The 22,594-nt window shown below is 46.7% G+C and overlaps 1 protein-coding gene across 3 annotated transcripts in view; it reads left to right on the plus strand.

Annotated features, from left to right (window-relative positions):
• LOC139385147 (CREB regulated transcription coactivator 3) overlaps nucleotides 1–22,594 on the plus strand; it is an 85,849-nt gene that overhangs the window by 60,581 nt on the left and 2,674 nt on the right. For 2 of the 3 annotated variants that reach the window (XM_071130227.1, XM_071130228.1), the window contains 10 exons: nucleotides 1,641–1,738; nucleotides 6,884–6,922; nucleotides 8,073–8,158; nucleotides 8,458–8,507; nucleotides 10,481–10,734; nucleotides 15,957–16,276; nucleotides 18,693–18,881; nucleotides 20,042–20,191; nucleotides 20,748–20,964; nucleotides 21,811–22,594. The exon at nucleotides 21,811–22,594 is cut by the window's right edge and continues 2,674 nt beyond it. In XM_071130227.1, coding sequence (XP_070986328.1) covers nucleotides 1,641–1,738; nucleotides 6,884–6,922; nucleotides 8,073–8,158; nucleotides 8,458–8,507; nucleotides 10,481–10,734; nucleotides 15,957–16,276; nucleotides 18,693–18,881; nucleotides 20,042–20,191; nucleotides 20,748–20,964; nucleotides 21,811–22,022 — 1,615 coding nt within the window. In that variant the 3' untranslated portion in view covers nucleotides 22,023–22,594. The remainder of the gene's footprint in view (nucleotides 1–1,640; nucleotides 1,739–6,883; nucleotides 6,923–8,072; nucleotides 8,159–8,457; nucleotides 8,508–10,480; nucleotides 10,735–15,956; nucleotides 16,277–18,692; nucleotides 18,882–20,041; nucleotides 20,192–20,747; nucleotides 20,965–21,810) is intronic. The other variant, XM_071130229.1, reaches the window with a different exon arrangement.

Consider the following 22,594-nt stretch of genomic DNA (forward strand, 5'->3'; position numbering starts at 1 on the left):
GAAAAAGTTCAGAAACGGGGAGCTACAATCTACCTGTACTTGCCCAATAAGAAACACTTGTTCTTGTTTTCCATTGCAGAGCACTTTGCTACGGTGTGCCCTAATGAACATGGTACGGCCTCAGAGAGTTTAGGGACTGCACAGAGAGACATTATAACCACTGTGAAAGAGGGTGTCCATCTTGAGAAGGAGAGTGTGAGAGATGCATCCTCAAGGGGAAGAGAAAGTGGAGGATGGGAAGAAAGAAAGAGGGAGGGAGAGATTTGTCCTTAGAGGGATAGTGAAGCATAAACACAACTATTGGAGCTTAATGAAGAGCACTTGAGAAAGCCCTCAGCTATAGCCAGTGATAGAGGTGTGTGTGTGTGCGCGTGTGTGTGTGCGTCTGAAAGGGGGGGGGGGGGCGAGTGTGTGTAGTTTGAGAATGTGTGTGTCGAAGTATAAGTGTGTAGGCAGAGCAGACTTTGGACCCACCACTGAATGACATCTCGGACCTAGCCATGAGGCGTCCTCATCCTCTGTCCACCACTGAATGACTCTCTGACCTAGCTGTGAGGTGTCCTCATCCTCTGTCCACCACTGAATGACTCTCTGACCTAGCTGTGAGGCGTCCTCATCCTCTGTCCACCACTGAATGACTCTCTGACCTAGCTGTGAGGCGTCCTCATCCTCTGTCCACCACTGAATGACTCTCTGACCTAGCCGCGAGGCGTCCTCATCCTCTGTCCACCACTGAATAGACCTAGCGAGGCGTCCTCATCCTCTGTCCACCACTGAATGACTCTCTGACCTAGCAGCGAGGCGTCCTCATCCTCTGTCCACCACTGAATGACTCTCTGACCTAGCCGTGAGGCGTCCTCATCCTCTGTCCACCACTGAATGCCGACCTGAGGCGTCCTCATCCTCTGTCCACCACTGAATGACTCTCTGACCTAGCCGCGAGGCGTCCTCATCCTCTGTCCACCACTGAATGACTCTCTGACCTAGCCGCGAGGCGTCCTCATCCTCTGTCCACCACTGAATGACTCTCTGACCTAGCCGCGAGGCGTCCTCATCCTCTGTTCACCACTGAATAACTCTCTGACCTAGCTGCGAGGCATCCTCATCCTCTGTCCACCACTGGCTCAGAATATTAACACCCTGCCTCCCGAGTGGCTCAGTGGTCTAAGGTACTGCATCACAGTGCTAGCTGTGCCACTAGAGATTCTGGGTTAAAATCCAGGCTCTGTCGCGACCGGGAGACCCATGGGGCGGCGCACAATTGGCCCAGCGTCTTCCAGGTTAGGGGAGGGTTTGGCCGGCAGGGTTGTCCTTGTCCCATCTCGCACTAGCAACTCCTGTGGCGGGCCTGGCAAAGTGTGCGCTGACACGGTCGCCAGGTGTACGGTGTTTCCTCTGACACATTGGTGCGGCTGGCTTCTGAGTTAAGTGGGCATTGTGTCAAGAAGCAGTGCGGTTTGGTTGGGTTGTGTTTCGGAGGACGCACAGCTCTCGACCTTCACCTCTCCCGTGTCCATACGAGTGGGACAAAACGATGTAACTACAAATTGGATACCACGACATTGGGGAGAAAATTAACACTCTCCTCCATCCCCTCCTCCCTCTCTCCTCCTCCTCCCTCTCTCTCTCCTCCTCCACAGAACCAACTCAGACTCGGCTCTTCATACGAGTGCCATGAACCCCCAGGACCCCTTTGGCATGAACCAGCAGATGGGCAGAGGGCCCCCCCAGCGCAACGGTGAGAACACACACAGCATCTGCACACATACAACTTTCTGCACACACACGCATGCATACACATTGCATCTACACACACACTTTGCATCTGCACGTGCGCGAACAAACACCCTATTCCCTACACAGTGCACTTCTTCTGAACAGAGCCCAAAGAGATTGGCTATTTAACAGTAAATAAGGGAATTGTTTTCACCCCACAGTTAGCCACCATGATTAGGTAGACTGGTAAAATGGTTTACAGTTACCAATGGCTTCTACACTATTCTACTAGTGCTGTCGTGTCGATACCATGTCTCCAGTTGACCTTTTATCATCGTGACGCTTATCCACTTTCTATGCGCATTGTGCAAGTTATGGAATGTATCAGATATGTGGAACTGGTTGGAGGTTCTTGAGGAGAGGTTGTGCAATAACATTAATTGTAATCAATGTAAACAGATGGTGTAAGCAGGAAATAATTTAAAATCTTTCTACAACATCTAAGGTTTATAAAAAAAATGAGACCTTACTGAGACATTGTAGAAAGATATGAAATAATTTCCTGTCTACACTGTCAGTGTGCCTTATTAAAATATCTAAGTGGTGAGAGAAGAGTTTGTCTGGTTGGTTGGAACAGTCCTGGGCCTGTAGAGACTCCTCTCTTTCACTCCTGTCTTCCTTTCCTCCACTCCTCTCTCCTCTGTGTCTGGATCTTTAGTTTTTCCCCTTTACCTTCACATCGCTACTTATTCTATCTCATCCTCTCTTCTTTCTCTTTACCCACCCTCACTTTCCTCTCTCTTTTCTTTCCATTCTCTCTCTCCTTCTGTTGTCTTTCTATCATCTCTCCCCTCTCTATCCCTCCATCTCTCCCTCCATTCCTCTCTCGTCTGTGTGTGTATTTAAAATGTTCTCCCTTCCATCCATTCCTCCCCTTACCCCTCTCTGTTAAGAGTGACAGACAGTGGAATGTGTTGTGTTAATGCATTATCAGTGAGTGATGTCTTAATGTTGGAGAGAGAGACTTGGATAGGCTCCTACGGTCCCAGAATGGATTACCACTCTATTTGTTTAGCCAACAAGTTTAAACAGGATATTGGCAGGTGAGTCCAGCTGTGTATTGACAGGGGTGGGGTTCTATATTGAAAGGCAAGTATTTGTTTTACTTCAATAGAGTGATCAGGGATGTGCAACTATAGTTTTCCTTCACGGAAAATACATCAGTGCTACACATTCAGCAGAAAATAGCTTCATTTTCATCAGATGACAACAGAAGTGCAACACTTTTTGGCCGGCAGCGACACGAGTAAATTAACTCACAATGAAAAATGTTTTTTTTTTTTAACTATGCATGGCCATGTTATTAATGTTTATCATAGAAATAATGTAGCCAGCTGCATTTCTTAATGTTTTGTTTAAAGTTAAGAAAAGTAGCTACACATCAGTCAGAGCGCTGTCTGCTGATAGAATGTCTGTTCGTGAATTCTCATCCGAGTAGAGAAGAGCATCTGAAGCACAAAATTTGTCTGATGCCGAGCAGAAATTACAAGAAACATTTTAGATCTGGCAGCAAGATTTCTTATGCAAATTATAATTTTTTTCCTTTGTGAAAAACGCTGCATTCTGCGTTAACTTGCAAGTTAAACTTAGGGGGTCGCGCTATCTAAGCAAAATGGCTTAATTAATAAGGTCACTGGACATCATATAGTGTTTGCTTTCTGCTGTGTTTGAGAAGTCAAAGCCCTTTGGATGAGTTACAGCTGCCAGTGCTTGATTTCCTTGCGTTTTTTTGTCCTCTCTGTTCTTGGCCTGTATGCTCCTCACCCCTTTTCTCAGAACAGAGCAGGTAGGCCCATTGCCCTAGCGACTCCAGACTCCACACAGACACAGCGTGTACACATGCTGCTCCAGAGCCAGTACTGTTCTTCCTTCAGACAAGCATGTGTCAAAACTTTGCTCGTTTGCACAATGTCTCGTTCACCTTTACTTGTAAATGTCCAAACTCACCAAACATGACATGACATTCGGTAGCTCCTACCTATTTATGTTTAACTTTATGAGCTGGATTGCCTGTCTTTGCGATTTGTTTTTTTTCAGTTTGCTCGTTAGCATATTTAGCTAGCAGCTTCTGTGGAAATTCGCTATTAAGTGTGCTAATTTTGTTAGCATTCTGGTGATAGATGCCCATTTTTTTTTGGAGCCCCCTTGTGTTCTAAACCGGTAATATCATAACTCCAGGGATTAGAGAAGGCCGGTAGGACTCCATGAAATGAGGGGACTAGATGCATATAAAGTGCTTTTTATTTCCAAACAATAAAACAGATATGTATGAAAATACCCTCAAATAAAAGGTGACATTCTGTACTGTCGTCTCATAAAACATTTGATCTCAAATCCAAAATACTGGAGTATGGAGACAAATTAAAAGTTGTAGCTTTGTTGCCCAAAAAAATTTGTTGTGAAGAGATATCATGTGTGTGTGTGTGTGTGTGTGTGTGTGTGTGTGTGTGTGTGTGTGTGTGTGTGTGTGTGTGTGTGTGTCAAGATGCATAGGCCTACGTTTGTGTGTGAAGACACAGCAGAGAGCGTAGGACAGATGGAGTGTAACTGACTACAGAGCAAGTAGAGACATGCCTTTCTGTAGTACTAGAGCAGTGTTTGTCTAATACCGGAGTTGGTTGAGATACACTTCTGGGTTGCAGGCAGTCATAGCCATATGTCGCTAGTATTCCCACTATTCCCATGGGGTTGAGGCTTAAGAATGGGCTGCGGCTTTTAAAAAATAAATCATTTAAAAACGTATTTCGATGACCTAGAAGATCACGACTAAACCCCAAAAGCCTTTAGGAGGGAGGGTCACTGCACTAAATGCACTGACTGTAAGTCGCTCTGGATAACAGCGCCTGACAAAAAATAGTGTGGTAAATGGTCAAATGCAAATACTTGGGAACTACTGGTGCAAACCGTAGCGGCTCACTGCTGCCCCTGCAGGTGAGTGAAGTGTGGTACGTTGCAGCGTACAGTGTCCTATCAGGCTCAGAGGGTTTTTGGCCTGTCAGGAGGGTTACAGTGAGACTCTGAGAGGTGGTAAGCCAGTGTCTGATTACCAATCCCAACATCCATCCCGGCAGGCAGACAGACGTGAGTCAGGGCTATGCATGGGAATGTTCAGTAGTTGCGTTCATTAGGCACCAAACATGGACTGAAATAAGGAAAGACTAACTGGATTTTGTAAGAAACACTCAATATTTTCTTGTTGCAAAACATTTTGCTACGTTGTGCCCTAATGAACACGACCCACGACAAGGGCACAACTCCAGTCTGCAGTGGATGCAGAGGGTATGCTGCTTTAAATCACTGATTGGTTTAGACCTGGGAACACGTATTTGTGAACTAGCCATCCAATCAGAAGGGGAAAAACTTGGACTATGGGCTTAAAGGACGGGAGTTGTGCACCTTAGAACTGAACCAACATCTCATTGTCTTCTTCTGGTATATTTAATTATGTTGTGCTATCAGTACAAGCCTTGAGCTCAAATCCTTACTACAGTGATTCTGTCCCACAGTAAGAGTGGGGACGGCAGACAGACATTTTTTGTCCCCGTGGTCTCGTTTCACTCCGTGGCATCTCTCCAAGAGGTCTCTGTGACTGGTCACATTTGAGAGGAAATTAAGGCGACGTTGGACTCCCGCCCATTGCCTTCTCTCCATTCCGGTTGGCTGAGTGGAGAGCTGGGCATAAAGTTGTGGACCGTTCAAATAGAAATATGCCATGTAGAACAAACATGCCTCTCTGATGTGAACAAGGAATCAAGTTAACTGCTCTATTCATGACATTTCTATCTGAAACGGTCCACAACGTTTGTCTACTGAACGTGGTCCAGGTTCTTGAGAAAGGGGAAGAGGGAGACAAAGGACAGAAGAAGAGGGAAAGAATGGGGGAGGACGATGGTAGGAAAAGAGGAAGAGAGAATGCAGGAAAGTAAAGAGAACAAGAAGGCAGAGGGAAAGAGACAGTTATTAGCGGCTTTGAGAGAGAGAGAGAATATGGCAGAAGGGTTAGAAGAGGGAGAGGCAGAGTGAACTTCTCTTTTTTTCCTAGTTAACAGAAAGTGGGGAGGATTGGACGCCTGGCAGCCAGCCTGCAGTCTGTTGAGAGCGGAAGAGGGAGAGAGTGAGAGAGAGAGTGAGTGAGGAAAAAGAAAGAGGTTCTGTTCTCAGTGGGATCTTTGTGGCGAGGGAAAAACAATGGTCCTCTCTTTATTCTCACTGGGACTGTGGTCACTTAGCCAATAATTCTTTTTTTACCCTCTTTCTTCCGCTATCCCTCCCGCCATCCCCCTCCCTCTCCCGCCATCCCTCTCCCTCTCCCGCCATCCCCCTCTTTCCCAGGACTGAGATCACAACACACATTCTAGGGGTTCACCTTTTCTAACTTAAATCAGCAGGTTGTTACCGTACTGCAGTACATAGTACTCTATATACTTTATTTATTTGACCCCAGTGAGTCTATAACTTTTTAGAAAAGACAACCGGAATTGATGTTGGACACAGGAGGCTGCTGAGGGGAAAACGGCTCATAGTAATGGTCAGAACGGAGCAAATGGAATGGCATCAAACACCTGGAAACCATGTGTTGGATGTATTTTATACCATTCCACTGATTCCGCTCCAGTCATTACCCAAGCCCGTCCTCCCCAATTAAGGTGCCAACAACCTCCTGAAATGTTGGACAATAATAAGAAGACTGTATAATATGATTCTTTGTCCTGAATGGCACCATATTCCCTACATAGTGCACTCGTTTTAATCTAAGCCTTATGGGCTTTGATCAAAGGTAGTGCACTACATAGGGGATAGGGTCGTATTATATAACATGATTCCAATGTTAAACCCAGCTGCCGTGTTTTAAGAAGTGGTAATATATTCATATTGCTGATATATTGCATATGCATTGCATATGCTGATGTCCAAAAGGTTGATTATTTTGTCAGTTACGTGAACACAGTGGGCCGAATCTGAGCAGCTGGTGAAAGTATGTGATTGTCTAATGTTCCTCTACTTTCTTCACCCCTTCCCTCTCTCCCCCTCCTTTCTCTTGCTCTCTCTCTCCTCTCCTTTATCTGATCTCTCTCCCTCTCTCTCTCCTGCGGGGGCCGGAGTGCAGCCAGTGTGAACGAGGCGGAGGTGGACGGCTCTGGAGATGGTGAGTTGAACCTCCTCCCCCCTCTTCCTCATCCCTGATTCCATCTCTCCCAACACAAGTGTAGAAGAGGCTTCTGCTGCCCCCTAGCTCCCACACCCCTAGATCTCTGGCCATAATGTGTGTGTGACGGTGCTTGCCACTGGATGTGTTGCTGCCTGGTATATGTACAGATGTGTCAGCGTACAAGACGTGCTTCATTCACAGCATCGTTGACCTTTACTACCCAATACCTGAATGGACACACACACTGCCTAGGCATCCTGCATGCAGATCCCCTGAGTCATTGTGTGTCTCAAAATGCATGGTATCGTACTCCGTGTATGCGTCCAAATCAAAGTAGGCGCGAAATGGCGCATGGAGGGCACTTCTCAAATGCGTACTCTATTTGTACATATTTTGAAGCATGCATCAATGCAAGCTTCAAAGAAAAATGATGCAACCACGTAAAAAATTATGCAACATTTCTTGAAATTAATGTCGGCCATTATTTGAGCTGAAGCGAGAGAAAATACACTCCGACTTCAGAATTAAATGTTGCCTATTCACATCTCATATGTTGCCTGACGACAATATTTCATCTTGATATGTTAAAAAATACATGCTGTGTTAATTCTGGCATGTTTACCAGCCCATAATAAGTCAATAGGGCTTATTACTAGTACTGTTAGCTAGCCACATAGTCACAAATAATTGTTAGCTACCCATGAAGAATTTAGGTCATTTTTGCCTGTTTAACTAGCTGTCTAACTAGATTATTACGATTCACATATCTAGCTGATAATTAGGAGGAAAAACATTTGCTTTGTGTATATCTTGGAAGAAGGTTCAGTGAATGGGGAGGTGCAGCGTGAGGTAATACAGTAGGGGGAGTGTGAGTGCTTATCAAATGTAATGTGTGAGGCAATCTCCGTACTCGTCCTCACAAGAACGTACTCAAGAGAACGTGGTCGGAGAATGCACGCGGAGCATGAGAGTGTGGAGCACGGTAGTATGTACATTTTAAAAACCCATTGTGTCCGAACACTTGATAACCTCTAGTCTAGATTGATCTGCAGTCTTTTGATCTTTCAGTAGGTGTGAATAACTAGGAGATCTGTGTGAGGAGTTGATTATCTCTAATCTCTCTTTCTCCCCCTCCTCCTTTCTCCAGTGTTCTCCTTCCCATCCCTGTCTAATGAGGAGGGTCTGATGGGTGTCAGCAAGCCCCTGCCCAAGCAACTGTGGGAGGCCAAGAAGGTGTGTGTGCATGATGAGTGTGTCATTTCTCTTTGGTTGGAGAGAGGGACACGGGGGGGGGGGTTGATTAAGACATAATGACAGACATGGAAGCCTTTTGGGATGAGATCATGCTGATGGGAAAAGCTGCAGTACTAATGAAGACATGCTTCCAATACACATCATTCTGCCTCATGTTCCAGAACCATAACACTTAGACTGTTGACTAAATATTCCAGTAGTTAGATTAGTCATTTTGAGATTCCATCACTCTTTTTGCTTTTGATCAGTTTAATCACCTGATTGTTTCTCTATTATAGGTTCAATCCCTCTCATCACGGCCCAAATCCTGTGAAGTGCCTGGAATCAAGTGAGTCTTCAGGATCCATCTTCCATCCACTCATACAGGGCACTATGTTTAAACAACAATCAGTCATCATTATGAGCCAAGTTGTTTGTGATTCTCAATGACAGATGTCTGAGAGGGAGAAAGACTGGGATGTGATCCATATATTGTGTGTGTGTGTGTGTGTGTGTGTGTGTGTGTGTGTGTGTGTGTGTGTGTGTGTGTGTGTGTGTGTGTGTGTGTGTGTGTGTGTGTGTGTCAACATTGTGGATGTGCGTGTCAACATAGTCTGTCAACATTGTGTGTGTATGTGTCAACATTGTTGATGTCTGTATCAACATATTCTTTCAACATTGTGTGTGTTTGTTGGGTCTAGCAGTACAGTACAGTGGGCTGCTGGTCACTACTATAGAGCAGTGAGTCAGTTATCTCACTGAGGGCTTGAATGAACAGGGATGCAAATGTTCACTTGCTGGTACATTTAAAGGGGAAGTCCACTCACAAACATGGTTTTCCACACAAATATTACTTCTCACCAGTGCTATTATTGATAACATTATTGATAACATTTTTAAAAAATATATTTCACTTAGAATATGTGGACAACTACAAATACCTAGGTGTCTGGTGAGACTGTAAATTCTCCTTCCAGACTCACATTAAGCATCTCCAATCCAAAATTCCTATTTCGCAACAAAGCATCCTTCACTCATGCTGCCAAACATACCCTCGTAAAACTGACCATCCTACCGATCCTCGACTTCAGGCGATGTCATTTACAAAATAGCCTCCAACACTCTATTCAACAAATTGGATGCAGTCTATCACAGTTCCATCCGTTTTGTCACCAAGGCCCCATATACTACCCACCACTGCGACCTTCATACTTGTCGCCAAACCCACTGGCTCCAGGTCATCTACAAGTCTCTGCTAGGTAAAGCCCCGCCTTATCTCAGCTCACTGGTCACCATAGCAGCACCCACTCATAGCACGCGCTCCAGCAGGTATATCTCACTGGTCACCCCCAAAGCCAATTCTTCCTTTGGCCGCCTCTTCTTCCAGTTCTCTGCTGCCAATGACTGGAACGAACTGCAAAAATCTCTGAAGCTGGAGACTCTTACCTCCCTCACTAGCTTTAAGCAACAGCTGTCAGAGCAGATCACTGCACCTGTACATAGCTCATCTGTAAATAGCCTATCCAATCTACCTCATCCCCATACTGTGTTTATTTATTTATTTATTTATTTGTCTTGCTCCTTTGCACCCCAGTATCTCTACTTGCACATTCATCTTCTGCACATCCTACCATTCCAGTGTTTAATTGCTATATTGTAATTACTTTGCCACCATGGCCTATTTATTTCCTTACCTCTCTTATCCTACTTCATTTGCACATGCTGTATATAGATTTTTCTACTGTATTGTTGATTGTATGTTTGTTTATTCCATGTGTAACTCTGTGTTGTATGTGTCGAACTGCTTTGCTTTATCTTGGCCAGGTCGCAGTTGCAAATGAGAACTTGTTCTCAACTAGCCTACCTGGTTAAATAAAGGTGAAATAAAAAAATAAAAAATACAATGCCTTAGCCACACAACAAAAAAGGCCATAACTCCGCCCAAAAGTATGTCACAGATGTTACATTCCCTCCCTTCTAGCACATTGATGTTTGTCATGAGTCTTGTTCAGAACTTAGCGGTTTTCCCTTCGATAGGCCAGCTTCAAAGTCAAAATTGGGTATATTGTAAAAATTAATTCATTTAAGGTTAAGGTTAGGCATTAGGGTTAGCGATGAGGTTAATGTTAGCGTTGGGTTTAAAATCTGATTTTATTACTTTGTGGCTGTGCCATCTAGTGACTGCTCTGCAGAGCTGCTTCCAGAACAAGATTCATGACAAAAAACGCTGACCTTCTCCCCTCTACCCATCCAGATGCATATTAAACGTTCCCCTTTTAAAATCCACTTCATAATTGGTTTTCTCTCCCCTCTTGTCCTCAGTATATTCCCGTCTCCAGAGCAGAACGCGGGCCTCTCCAACTACCAGGGCTCGTTGAACACGGGCGGTTCCCTGCCAGACCTCAGTAACCTGCACTTCCCCTCACCGCTGCCCACACCCCTGGACCCAGACGACGGGCACCACGGAGGGGGGGGCTACCACCCCAACCTGAGCGGGGGCAGCAGCACAGGCAACCTGCCCGCCGCCATGATGCACCTCGGCATAGGGAATCACCAGGGAGGCTGGACTGAAGGAGGTGGGTGTTTGGGGTGGGGGGGGACAGGGTGTGTGGGGGTGGATTTTTCTCAATTCATCTTTCCTCTCATCTTCTCAGACGCGTACATACAGGGAGGGAAAAAAGTATTTGATTCCCTGCTGATTTTGTACGTTTGCCCACTGACAAAGAAATGATCAGATCAATTAAATACAGAAATGTCTCATTTCCATAAGTATTCCCACCCCTACATGTTAGAATCAGCTGTGAGTCTTTCTGGGTAAGTCTGTAAGAGCATTGCACACCTGCATTGTACAATATTTTCCCATTCTTTTTTTCAAAATTCTTCATGCTCTGCCAAATTGTTTTTTGAATCAGAAACATTCTATGTTGTCTTGGTAAGCAACTCCAGTGTAGATGTTATTGTCCTGCTGAAAGGTGAATTTGTCTCCCGGTGTCTGTTGGTAAGCAGACTTAGCCAGGTTTTCTTGTAGTATTTTGCTTGTGCTTAGCTCTATTCAGTTTAGTTTTTATCCTAAAAAACTCCCTAGTCCTTGGTGATGACAAGCATACCCATAACATGATGCAGCCACCACCTTGATTCAAAATATGAAGAGTGGTACTCAGTGATGTGTTGTGCTGGATTTGCAACAAACATTCAGGACATAAAGTTCATTTCTTTGCAAGATTTTTTGCAGTTTTACTTTTCAGTCCCATATTGCAAACAGAATACAAATATTTTGGAGTATTTGTGTCCTGTACAGGCTTTCTTCTTTTCACTCTTTCACTTTAGGTTAGTATTGTGAAGTAACTACAATGTTGTTCCATCCTCAGTTTTCTCCTATCACAGACATTAAACTCTGTAACTGTTTTAAAGTCACTATTGGCCTCATGGTGAAATACCTAAACGGTTTCCTTCCTCTCCGTCAACTGAGTTAGTAACACCATCCAAAGTGTAATTATTAACTTCACCATGCTCAAAGAGATATTCACAATGTCTTCTTTTTTTGTTTTTGTTTACCCATCTACCAATAGGTGCCCTTCTTTGCAAGGCAAAGGGAAACCTCCCTGGTCTTTGTGGTTGAATCTGTTTGAAATTCACTGCTCAACTGAGGGACCTTACAGATAATTATACAGAGATGAGGTAGTCATTATAAAAAAAATCATGTTAAACACAATTTTTCACACAGAGTCCATGCAACTTATTATGTGACTTGTTAAGACAATTTTTACTCCTGAACTTATTTAGGCTTGCCATAACAAAGGGGTTGAATACTTATTGACTGAAAAAATTTCAGCTTTCCATTTTCAATTAATTTGTTAACATTTCTTAAAACACAATTCTACTTTCACATTATGGCCAGTGACACAAAATCTCAATTGAATCCATTTTAAATTCAGGCTGTAACAACAAAATGTGAAAAAAGTAAAGGGGTGTGAATACTTTCTCAACACAGCGTGTGTGTAGATGGTTGTATGTGTGCAGATGCTGTGTGTCCTCACCGGTGCGCTGGGGGGGCCCTCGGTTTATGTGAAAGGGGTCCTGGGGGTTCATGGCACTCGTGTAGAGCTGAGTCCAAGTTGGTTCTGTGCAGTAGGAGAAGATGGATGGAGGGAGGGAGGGAGAGGATGGATGGAGGGAGGGAGGAGGAGAGGGAGAGGAGGGAGGGTGAGAGGGAGGAGAGGATGGAGGGAGGGAGGATGAGAGAGAGGAGGAGAGGATGGGTGGAGGGAGGAGGAGAGAGAGAAGGAGAGGATGGATGGATGGAGGGAGGAGGAGGGGAGGAGGGAGGGAGGGAAGGAGGATGAGAGAGAGAGAGAGAGGAGGAGGAGAGGATGGATGGATGGAGGGAGGGAGGATGAGAGAGGATGGATGGATGGCTGGAGGGAGGAGGAGGAGGAGAGGATGGAGTCAGGGAGGGAGGAGAGGATGGAGGGAGGAGAGGATGGAGGGAGGGAGGGAGGAGGGAGGGAGGGAGAAGATGGATGGATGGATGGATGGAGGGAGGAGAGGATGGATGGATGGATGGAGGAGGAGGAGAGGATGGATGGCTGGAGGGAGGGAGGAAGGAGGGAGGGAGGGAGGGAGAGAGGAGGAGAGGATGGATGGAGGGAGGAGGAGGAGAGGATGGAGGGAGGGAGGAGGAGGAGGATAGGATGTTAGTTTTCTGACCCAGTGGTGGAGAGAGGCATTTTACAGTGATACAGCCTGAAATTGGCCAGGGCACTAGAACAGTCTGCAGCACCCGGCCTCACCCTACTAGAATCTGAAGTCAAATGTCTACTGTTTGCTGATGATCTGGTGCGAGGCTGAGGACGCCTCCAGGCTAGGTCAGAGAGTCATTCTCAACTGTATTTTGTTCAATAGACAGATGTTAAAAGGGTGATCCAAGCCATGGACCGATCGCCAATAATAAAACAAGGGCCAGCAAGCCAAGACCTTCACATTGGGGGTTTTCTGAACCACATGATTTAATATAAAAATATATTTACAAAAAAAGACATTAAAGGCCCAGTGCAAAAAAAAGGTGATTTTTACTGTGATTTATATATATTTCCACACTGTGGTTGGAATAATATTGTGAAAATTATATTAATAGCCTTTTAGTGGTTTGAAGGGAGAGTAAAGTGAATATAGAGGGATGTCTTTATCCAACCCTCCTCCCTCTGAAATCTACCACTATCTAATCACTCCTCTCTCTCTCGAAACCCTCTCGCTCTCGCGAACTCTCTCGCTCTCTCGAAACCCTCTCGCTCTCTCGAAACCCTCTCGCTCTCTCGAAACGCTCTCGCGAACCCTCTCGCTCTCTCGAAACCCTCTCGCTCTCTCGAAACCCTCTCGCTCTCTCGTCTCGAAACCCTCTCGCTCTCTCTCGAAACCCTCTCTCTCTCTCGAAACCCTCTCGCTCTCTCGAAACCCTCTCGCTCTCTCTCGAACCCTCTCGCTCTCTCTCGAAACCCTCTCTCTCTCGAAACCCTCTCGCTCTCTCTCGAAACCCTCTCGCTCTCTCTCGAAACCCTCTCGCTCTCTCTCGAAACCCTCTCGCTCTCTCTCGAAACCCTCTCGCTCTCTCTCGAAACCCTCTCGCTCTCTCTCGAAACCCTCTCGCTCTCTCTCGAAACCCTCTCTCTCGAAACCCTCTCGCTCTCTCTCGAAACCCTCTCGTTCTCTCTCGAAACCCTCTCGTTCTCTCTCGAAACCCTCTCGTTCTCTCTCGAAACCCTCTCGCTCTCTCTCGAAACCCTCTCGAAACCCTCTCGCTCTCTCTCGAAACCCTCTCGCTCTCTCTCGAAACCCTCTCGCTCTCTCTCGAAACCCTCTCGCTCTCTCTCGAAACCCTCTCGCTCTCTCTCGAAACCCTCTCGCTCTCTCTCGAAACCCTCTCGCTCTCTCGAAACCCTCTCGCTCTCTCTCGAAACCCTCTCGCTCTCTCTCGAAACCCTCTCGCTCTCTCTCGAAACCCTCTCGCTCTCTCGAAACCCTCTCGCTCTCTCGAAACCCTCTCGCTCTCTCGAAACCCTCTCGCTCTCTCTCGAAACCCTCTCGCTCTCTCTCGAAACCCTCTCGCTCTCTCTCGAAACCCTCTCGCTCTCTCGAAACCCTCTCGCTCTCTCGAAACCCTCTCTCGCTCTCTCGAAACCCTCTCGCTCTCTCTCGAAACCCTCTCGCTCTCTCGAAACCCTCTCGCTCTCTCGAAACCCTCTCGCTCTCTCGAAACCCTCTCGCTCTCTCGAAACCCTCTCGCTCTCTCGAAACCCTCTCGCTCTCTCGAAACCCTCTCGCTCTCTCTCGAAACCCTCTCGCTCTCTCGAAACCCTCTCGCTCTCTCGAAACCCTCTCGCTCTCTCGAAACCCTCTCGCTCTCTCGAAACCCTCTCTCGCTCTCTCGAAACCCTCTCGCTCTCTCTCGAAACCCTCTCGCGCTCTCTCGAAACCCTCTCGCGCTCTCTCGAAACCCTCTCGCGCTCTCTCGAAACCCTCTCGCTCTCTCGAAACCCTCTCGCTCTCTCTCGAAACCCTCTCGCTCTCTCGAAACCCTCTCGCACTCTCTCTCTCTCTCTCGGGCCCTCTCGCGCTCTCTCTCGGGCCCTCTCGCGCTCTCTCGGGCCCGCTCGCGCTCTCTCGGGCCCTCTCGCGCTCTCTCGGGCCCTCTCGCACTCGCTCTCTCTCGGGCCCTCTCGCTCTCTCTCTCTCTCTCTCGAGCCCTCTCGCCCTCTCTCTCTCTCTCTCTCTCTCGAGCCCTCTCGCTCTCTCTCTGACCCTCTCTCTCTCGGACCCTTTCTCTCTCTCCCTCTCTGATTGTTGGGATATTAACAAATGGGGTCCTGTGTGTGTATCTGGGTGGGGATTGGAAAACCGAATGCAGACATAACATCCACATTATCTTGCGTCTCACAAGACTCCTTTTAACCAAGCAGCACTGTTCTCTCCTCCTTGCAGTTATTTAATCAGGCAATCTGCAGTTCAAACAAAAGCAAAGCAACAACCTGACACTTTTTTGGTTAACCAGCTAGTGCTGGGGCTGGATGAGTGTAACACTCAAATTCATAGAGAGCGCTAAGCATATAAGGACTGAACATCCATGATCTCAAAATGATGCTATACAGTGCTTGTTTTCAATTCATTTGTTTACAAACAATGTAGTAAAATAAGCTTATATTTGGGGTTTTGATGGGGTTAGACAGGCATTTATAATTTGAAGTATATTCTTCAATAATCAATGGCTATATTTTATTATTTAAATGTCCAAACCTTGATGTAGTAATCGTAGATTGCCACTTTAAAAAACATAATGAGTTTATTGGCATGATGAAATGCATTTGCACATAGTGCTAATGCAAACCATTCAGAAATGGAAGCAATCACAAAAATAAGTAAAAATGTTTTAATCAATTCTTCCTCTGATGAATCAGTGTGTGGAGATCTTTGTATTTAATACAACGTGTGTGTGTGTGTGTGTGTGTGTGAGGTAGACTAGCGGTTAAGAGCATTGGGCCAGTAACTGAAAGTTGCTGGATCGATTTACCGAGCCAACTAGGTGAAAAATCTGTCCCTAATTGCTCCTGTAAGTCTCTTTGCTAAATGACTACAGTGTGTGTGTGTGTAGGCACACCTGATAACAATGCTGCATACTACTGATCCATGACCTGGTGCAGAGGAGGGACATTAGGAAATGGGAATTAAATACTCCAAACTGTTAATAATAGTCTGTGGTCTGAATGTGTGACTCAAAAGCCTTCTGTCCCTTCCTTCTTTCTTCCAGGTCTCTCGTCCTCTCTGAGCAATCCTTCCATCCAGAACTCTCTCCAAAACTCCCAGCTGCACTCGTCCCTCAGCAATCCCTCCATCCAGAACTCTCTCCAAAACTCCCAGCTGCACTCGTCCCTCAGCAATCCCTCCATCCACTCGTCCCTCCGTCTGACGTCCCTCTCCAACCCTCCGCAGGGAGCCATGAGCAGTTCGCCTCGCCGCCGCCCGGCTCCCATCAGCCCCCTCACTCTGTCACCCGGCACCGAGCAACGGCGAGGGCTTTCCAAGCAGCTGTCTCCCACAATGTCCCCCTCACTGTCCCCCATCACACAGGTACACACACAAAAACTCAGGGGGGAAAAAAGAAACGTCCTCTCACTGTCAACTGCATTTATTTTCAGCAAACTTAATGTGTAATGTGTAAATACTTGTATGAACATAACAATATTCAACAACTGAGACATAAACTGAACAAGTTCCACAGACATGTGACTAATAGAAATTGAATAATGTGTCCCTGAACAAAGGGGGGTCAAAATCAAAAGTAACAGTCAGTATCTGGTGTGGCCACCAGCTGCATTAAGTCCTGCAGTGCATCTCCTCCTCATTGGACTGCACCAGATTTGCCAGTTCTTGCTGTGAGATGTTACCCCACTCTTCCACCAAGGCACCTGCAAGTTCCCAGACATTTCTGGGGGGAATGGCCCTAGCCCTCACCCTCCGATCCAACAGGTCCCAGACGTGCTCAATGGTTTGAGCTCCGAGCTCTTCGCTGGCCATAGCCTGTCTTGCATGAAATCACGCACAGAACGAGCAGTATGGCTGGCGTCATTGTCATGCTGGAGGGTCAGGATGAGCCTGCAGGAAGGGTACCACATGAGGGAGGAGGATGTCTTCCCTGTAACGCACAGCGTTGAGATTGCCTGCAATGGCAAAAAGCACAGTCCGATGATGCTGTGACACACCACCCCAGACCATGACGGACCCTCCACCTCCAAATCGATCCCACTTGTGTGTTCCTGGTGTAACTCGGTCAGTTGTTGCCATCCTGTACCTGTCCCGCAGGTGTCATGTTCGGATGTACTGATCCTCTGCAGGTGTTACAGGTGGTCTGCCACTGCGAGGATGATCAGCTGTCCGGCCTGTCTCCCTGTAGCGCTGTCTTAGGCATCGCAATTTATTTCCCTGGCCACATTACATAATTTTCTGGAATTTTCTAAGCTGTTTAAAGGCACAATCATCTAAGTGTATGTACATTTCTGACCCACTGGAATTGTGATACAGTGAATTATAAGTGAAATAATCTGTCTGTAAACAATTGTTGGAAAAATTACTTGTGTCATGCACAAAGTAGAGGTCCTAACCGACTTGCCCAAAAATTTGTGGAGTGGTTGAAAAATGAGTTTTAATGACTCCAACCTAAGTGTATGTAAACTTCAGACTTCAACTGTATGAGGGTCTTTCGGAGGGGCTGAGTTAAAGCTCAAACTGCTGTCAGAGTTTGAGAGTTGCGTACTAAACGGATTTCTTGCTGGCCAACAAGTAGGTGATATTAAGCTCGAACTGTGTGCATAACTGCATGCTATAAGATACACGAACTAGCAAACTAACAGCTTTGAGAATCCGTAAAAAAAAAAAAAAATGATAATAAATAAAAATACAAATAGATTTAAGTTTACATTTAGATGGATTTATTTACATTTAAGAAGTGTTTTATTTATTAGTACATTTTATAGACTGCAGATGACCTTTATCATGATGCTTTCAGTAGCCCAAGTGGACCATTGGCGTGGATGATTGACTAGCCCACATGGTGTCCAAATCCTCCCTTGTCCGTAGGCCAGTGAGAATGTCGAGCCCTTTCTTCCTGTAACCAGGAAAGACCCTTGAGGTTAGAAACCCCTTGTTGGGAGGTTAACCTGGCAGCTTCATGTATACTGTGTTTTTGGGGAAAGTCCTCAGTGGTTTAAGGCTAACCTGATACGCAGCCAAATAATAGTGCATCTTTTGATTACTCTAATTACATCCCTCCCTTCTCCTTTTCTTAAATCTGACATGACCCCTCCCTCTCTCCCTCTAACCCACCCTCTCTCCCTCTAACCCTCCCTCCCACCCTCTCTCCCTCTAACCCCCCTCCCACCCTCTCTCCCTCTAACCCTCCCTCCCACCCTCTCTCCCTCTAACCCCCCTCCCACCCTCTCTCCCTCTAATCCTCCCTCCCACCATCTCTCCCTCTAACCCTCCCTCCCACCATCTCTCCCTCTAACCCCCCTCCCACCCTCTCTCCCTCTAACCCCCCTCCCACCCTCTCTCCCTCTAACCCTCCCTCCCACCCTCTCTCCCTCTAACCCCCCTCCCACCCTCTCTCCCTCTAACCCTCCCTCCCACCCTCTCTCCCTCTAACCCCCCTCCCACCCTCTCTCCCTCTAACCCTCCCTCCCACCATCTCTCCCTCTAACCCTCCCTCCCACCATCTCTCCCTCTAACCCTCCCTCCCACCCTCTCTCCCTCTAACCCTCTCTCCCTCTAACCCTCCCTCCCACCCTCTCTCCCTCTAACCCTCCCTCGCACCCTCTCTCCCTCTAACCCTCCCTCGCACCCTCTCTCCCTCTAACCCTCCCTCCCACCATCTCTCCCTCTAACCCTCCCTCCCACCCGTCCCCCTTCTAACCCTCCCTCCCACCATCTCTCCCTCTAACCCACCCTCTCTCCCTCTAACCCTCCCTCTTTCTTTTCGTCTTTTTTTCAGGGGGTTGCCTTGGACACCAGCAGCTTGCCAATGGAGCCTCCCCCTCCCTACCCTCTCTACCAACAGCTACACCAACAGTCCCAGCATTCAATGGGGCAACAACAACAACGCCAGCAACAACGTCATCATCAGCATCAACAGCAGCCAGTGTCCCCTCTGCAGAACATCTCTCTGGACTTCAACTCTGGTGTAAGTGTTTGTCTGTGTGTCTGGATATGTCTATGTTCTAAAGCCAAATACATATCCAAAAACTGTCTAGAGAAATGTACTACAGCCTAGATGAGTTGAAAAATCATCCCTTTGAACAGTGTATCCTTTTAGGGAAACACTTGTATATGCAGATAGTTTCTCTGAGTCTATGCCCCAATGTTGTATGTCTCATACACTTCTGTTGCTGGCCTAGTGTCTAATGTCAGAGACTGTTGGCATGCTCTGATAAGGAGAGAGGGATATTATTCTGCTTCAGTACCACTCCAGACACACACACACACACACACACACACACAGCCACTAGACTCAACCATTTCCTGGAACCCAAATGTTATTTGTCTAACTCTGTAGTCTGTGGTTGATAAACACCAAATTCGTGGAAGGAAGGAAGCAGACCCAAATTCTAAAGAACTAAAAACATCCTTGGTTGCATCACAAATGGAACCCTATTCACATCACAAATGGAACCCTATTCACTACACAGTGCACTACTTCTAACCAGAGCCTTATGGGTAGGGCTCAAAAGAAATGCACTAAATGGTAGCGCTGCTCTATTAGAGCGATTTGTAGGCAGTTAAATGTTACTAACTCTGGTAAATCACTGCATTAGACCTGGTAACTAAACTCTCAGAGCACTGTCCATTCTGTCGTCTCCTAATCCACCTCTCCTTCTTCATCTGTCATCTCCTAATCCATTTCTTCTCATCTCTTCATCTGTCTCCTCCTAATCCATCTCTTCTCTCTCTTCATCTGTCTCCTCCTAATCCATCTCTTCTCTCTCTTCATCTGTCTCCTCCTAATCCATCTCTTCTCTCTCTTCATCTGTCGTCTCCTAATCCATCTCTTCATCTGTCGTCTCCTAATCCATCTCTTCATCTGTCGTCTCCTAATCCATCTCTTCATCTGTCTCCTCCTAATCCATCTCTTCTCTCTCTTCATCTGTCTCCTCCTAATCCATCTCTTCTCTCTCTTCATCTGTCTCCTCCTAATCCATCTCTTCTCTCTCTTCATCTGTCTCCTCCTAATCCATCTCTTCTCTCTCCTCATCTGTCTCCTCCTAATCCATCTCTTCTCTCTCCATCTTTCGCTCCCCCATATCTATCTCCATGTTTCTCCATCTCTCCCTCTTCTTCCCACAGCATAACAACATGGCGGCGTTCTTCAATGACCCGTTCATGGACCCACAGTTCTCCAGTCGCCAGGCCAAGGCACTGTCCTACCAGGTAAACCACCGGGGAGAAGTCTCTAGAGAAGGATCCTCCGGAAAGGACTTCATTCCCTCATTCACAGTTAGTATCTGAATGTTTTTTTTGTTCAGTGATGGGTTTAGGCCTGCCAAAGTCAATTAAAGGGATAGTTTACTCAAAAATGGCACAAATCGCATCAGCACTGTTTTTGCACTGTTCAGAAAGTGCTTCTTCTTGAAAACTTGACTGCTGACAAGCACAATATTTTGGGACTGTATTAACAATGGACTAATGAGCAAAATACTAAATGATTGTTTGAGAACTATCCCTTTAAAATGTCTTAATTGATGGGTAGAAGTTTTAGGGGTGTAATTGTGGCAACCAGATATTTGTAGTTCTATGATATATCATGTGCTGTGGAGTAGTGAACCAAGTCCGCTCAAGAGTATGCTTGTTTTGGTCATTGGTTGGTCATTTGGAATGGTTGTCGATCATTGGTTGGTCATTTGGAATGGTTGTTTGTCATTGATTGGTCATCTGTAATGGTTGTGTTTGACCTTTGCCCCCCCCCCCCCCCCCCCCCATCACCACCATCTCTTTTCTCTCTCCCCTCCCATCTCTCCTCTCCCACCTCTATCTCTTCCTGCCTCCTCTTCAGTTGGACCAGTTCAGCATGTTGGAGAGTGCAATGAGCCAAATTGCAGGCGGTTCGTGTTTCGACCCATCCTCGCCCTCTTCCTCGCCCCTATACTGCTCGCAGGCCGCCCTCATGGGCCTGGGTGGGAGCCACGGCAACTTGCAGGACCAGCTGCAGCAGATGAGACCCAACAACAACTACAACTGCAGTGGAGGGGTGCCCAATATCATACTGACTGGTAGGTGGAGGGGTGCCCAATATCATACTGACTGGTAAGTGGAGGGGTGCCCAATATCATACTGACTGGTAGGTGGAGGGGTGACTGACTGGTAGGTGGAGGGGGGTGGAGGGGTGCCCAATATCATACTGACTGGTAGGTGGAGGGGTGCCCAATATCATACTGACTAGTAGGTGGAGGGGTGCCCAATATCATACTGACTAGTAGGTGGAGGGGTGCCCAATATCATACTGACTGGTAGGTGGATGGGTGCCCAATATCATACTGACTGGTAGGTGGAGGGGTGCCCAATATCATACCGACTGGTAGGTGGAGGGGTGCCCAATATCATACTGACTGGTAGGTGGAGGGGTGCCCAATATCATACTGACTAGTAGGTGGAGGGGTGCCCAATATCATACTGACTGGTAGGTGGAGGGGTGCCCAATATCATACTGACTAGTAGGTGGAGGGGTGCCCAATATCATACTGACTGGTAGGTGAAGGGGTGCCCAATATCATACTGACTAGTAGGTGGAGGGGTGCCCAATATCATACTGACTGGTAGGTGGAGGGGTGCCCAATATCATACTGACTGGTAGGTGGAGGGGTGCCCAGCATCATACCGACTGGTACGGTAGGTGGAGGGGTGTCCAGCATCATACCGACTGGTACAGTAGGTGGAGGGATGTCCAGCATCATACCGACTGGTAGACCAGGGAGTGTGTGTGTGGCTGTGAGGAGTGGAAGTTTCAATGACTTGAGTCACTAACTTCATCCGTCTCTCCTTCTCTCCCCTACTTTCTCTTCCTCCTCTCTTTATCCTCTCTCTCCTGTCCGTTCCCCCTTTTTCTCCCTGTCACATAGATGACTCCAACCCCAGTCATTCCAAGGACATCAGCAGTGCCATGTCGGCCGGCAACATGGCTGACTGTTTCGACTCGGAGGTGAGCTTCCCACTGGAGGATGAGCTGCGCATCGAGCCCTTGAGCCTGGATGGTCTGAACATGCTCAGTGACCCCGACATGGTGCTCTCTGACCCCTCGGTGGAGGACAGTTTCCGCAGCGACAGACTGTAATCGGGCACGCACACATACACACACAGACTGTATAGGCCAGGTAGCGTGGGTTAAACTTGAATGATCCCCACCTCCCTCACACACTCATGGCATACGTATGCAATTTTTTAAGGCATTTACACACACACACACTATTACAGAGGAATAGACTTGTGTACAATCACTGTTTACATGGGCTTCACATGTAAATGCCACACACACACACGCTCTTACCTACGTTGTGCATAGTCATTTGGAACGGATGGACTGATGTACCATTGATTGATATTCTTTTTTTATTTTTTATTTTTTACCAACATTACATCAGCACTGAGCATTACTATAACGTTACTATAACGTTCCTATAGTGTTCCTCCACCTATATACAGTTGAAGTTGGAATTTTACATACACTTAGGTTGGAGTTATTAAAACTCGTTTTTCAACCACTCCACAAATTTCTTGTTAACAAACTCTAGTTTTGGCAAGTCGGTTAGGACATCTACTTTGTGCATGACACAAGTAGTTTTTCCAACAATTGTTTACAGACAGATTATTTCACTTATAATTCACGGTATCACAATTCCATTGGGT

Source organism: Oncorhynchus clarkii, chromosome 26 (assembly GCF_045791955.1).
Source record: "Oncorhynchus clarkii lewisi isolate Uvic-CL-2024 chromosome 26, UVic_Ocla_1.0, whole genome shotgun sequence".
Taxonomy (NCBI): Eukaryota; Metazoa; Chordata; class Actinopteri; order Salmoniformes; family Salmonidae; genus Oncorhynchus; species Oncorhynchus clarkii.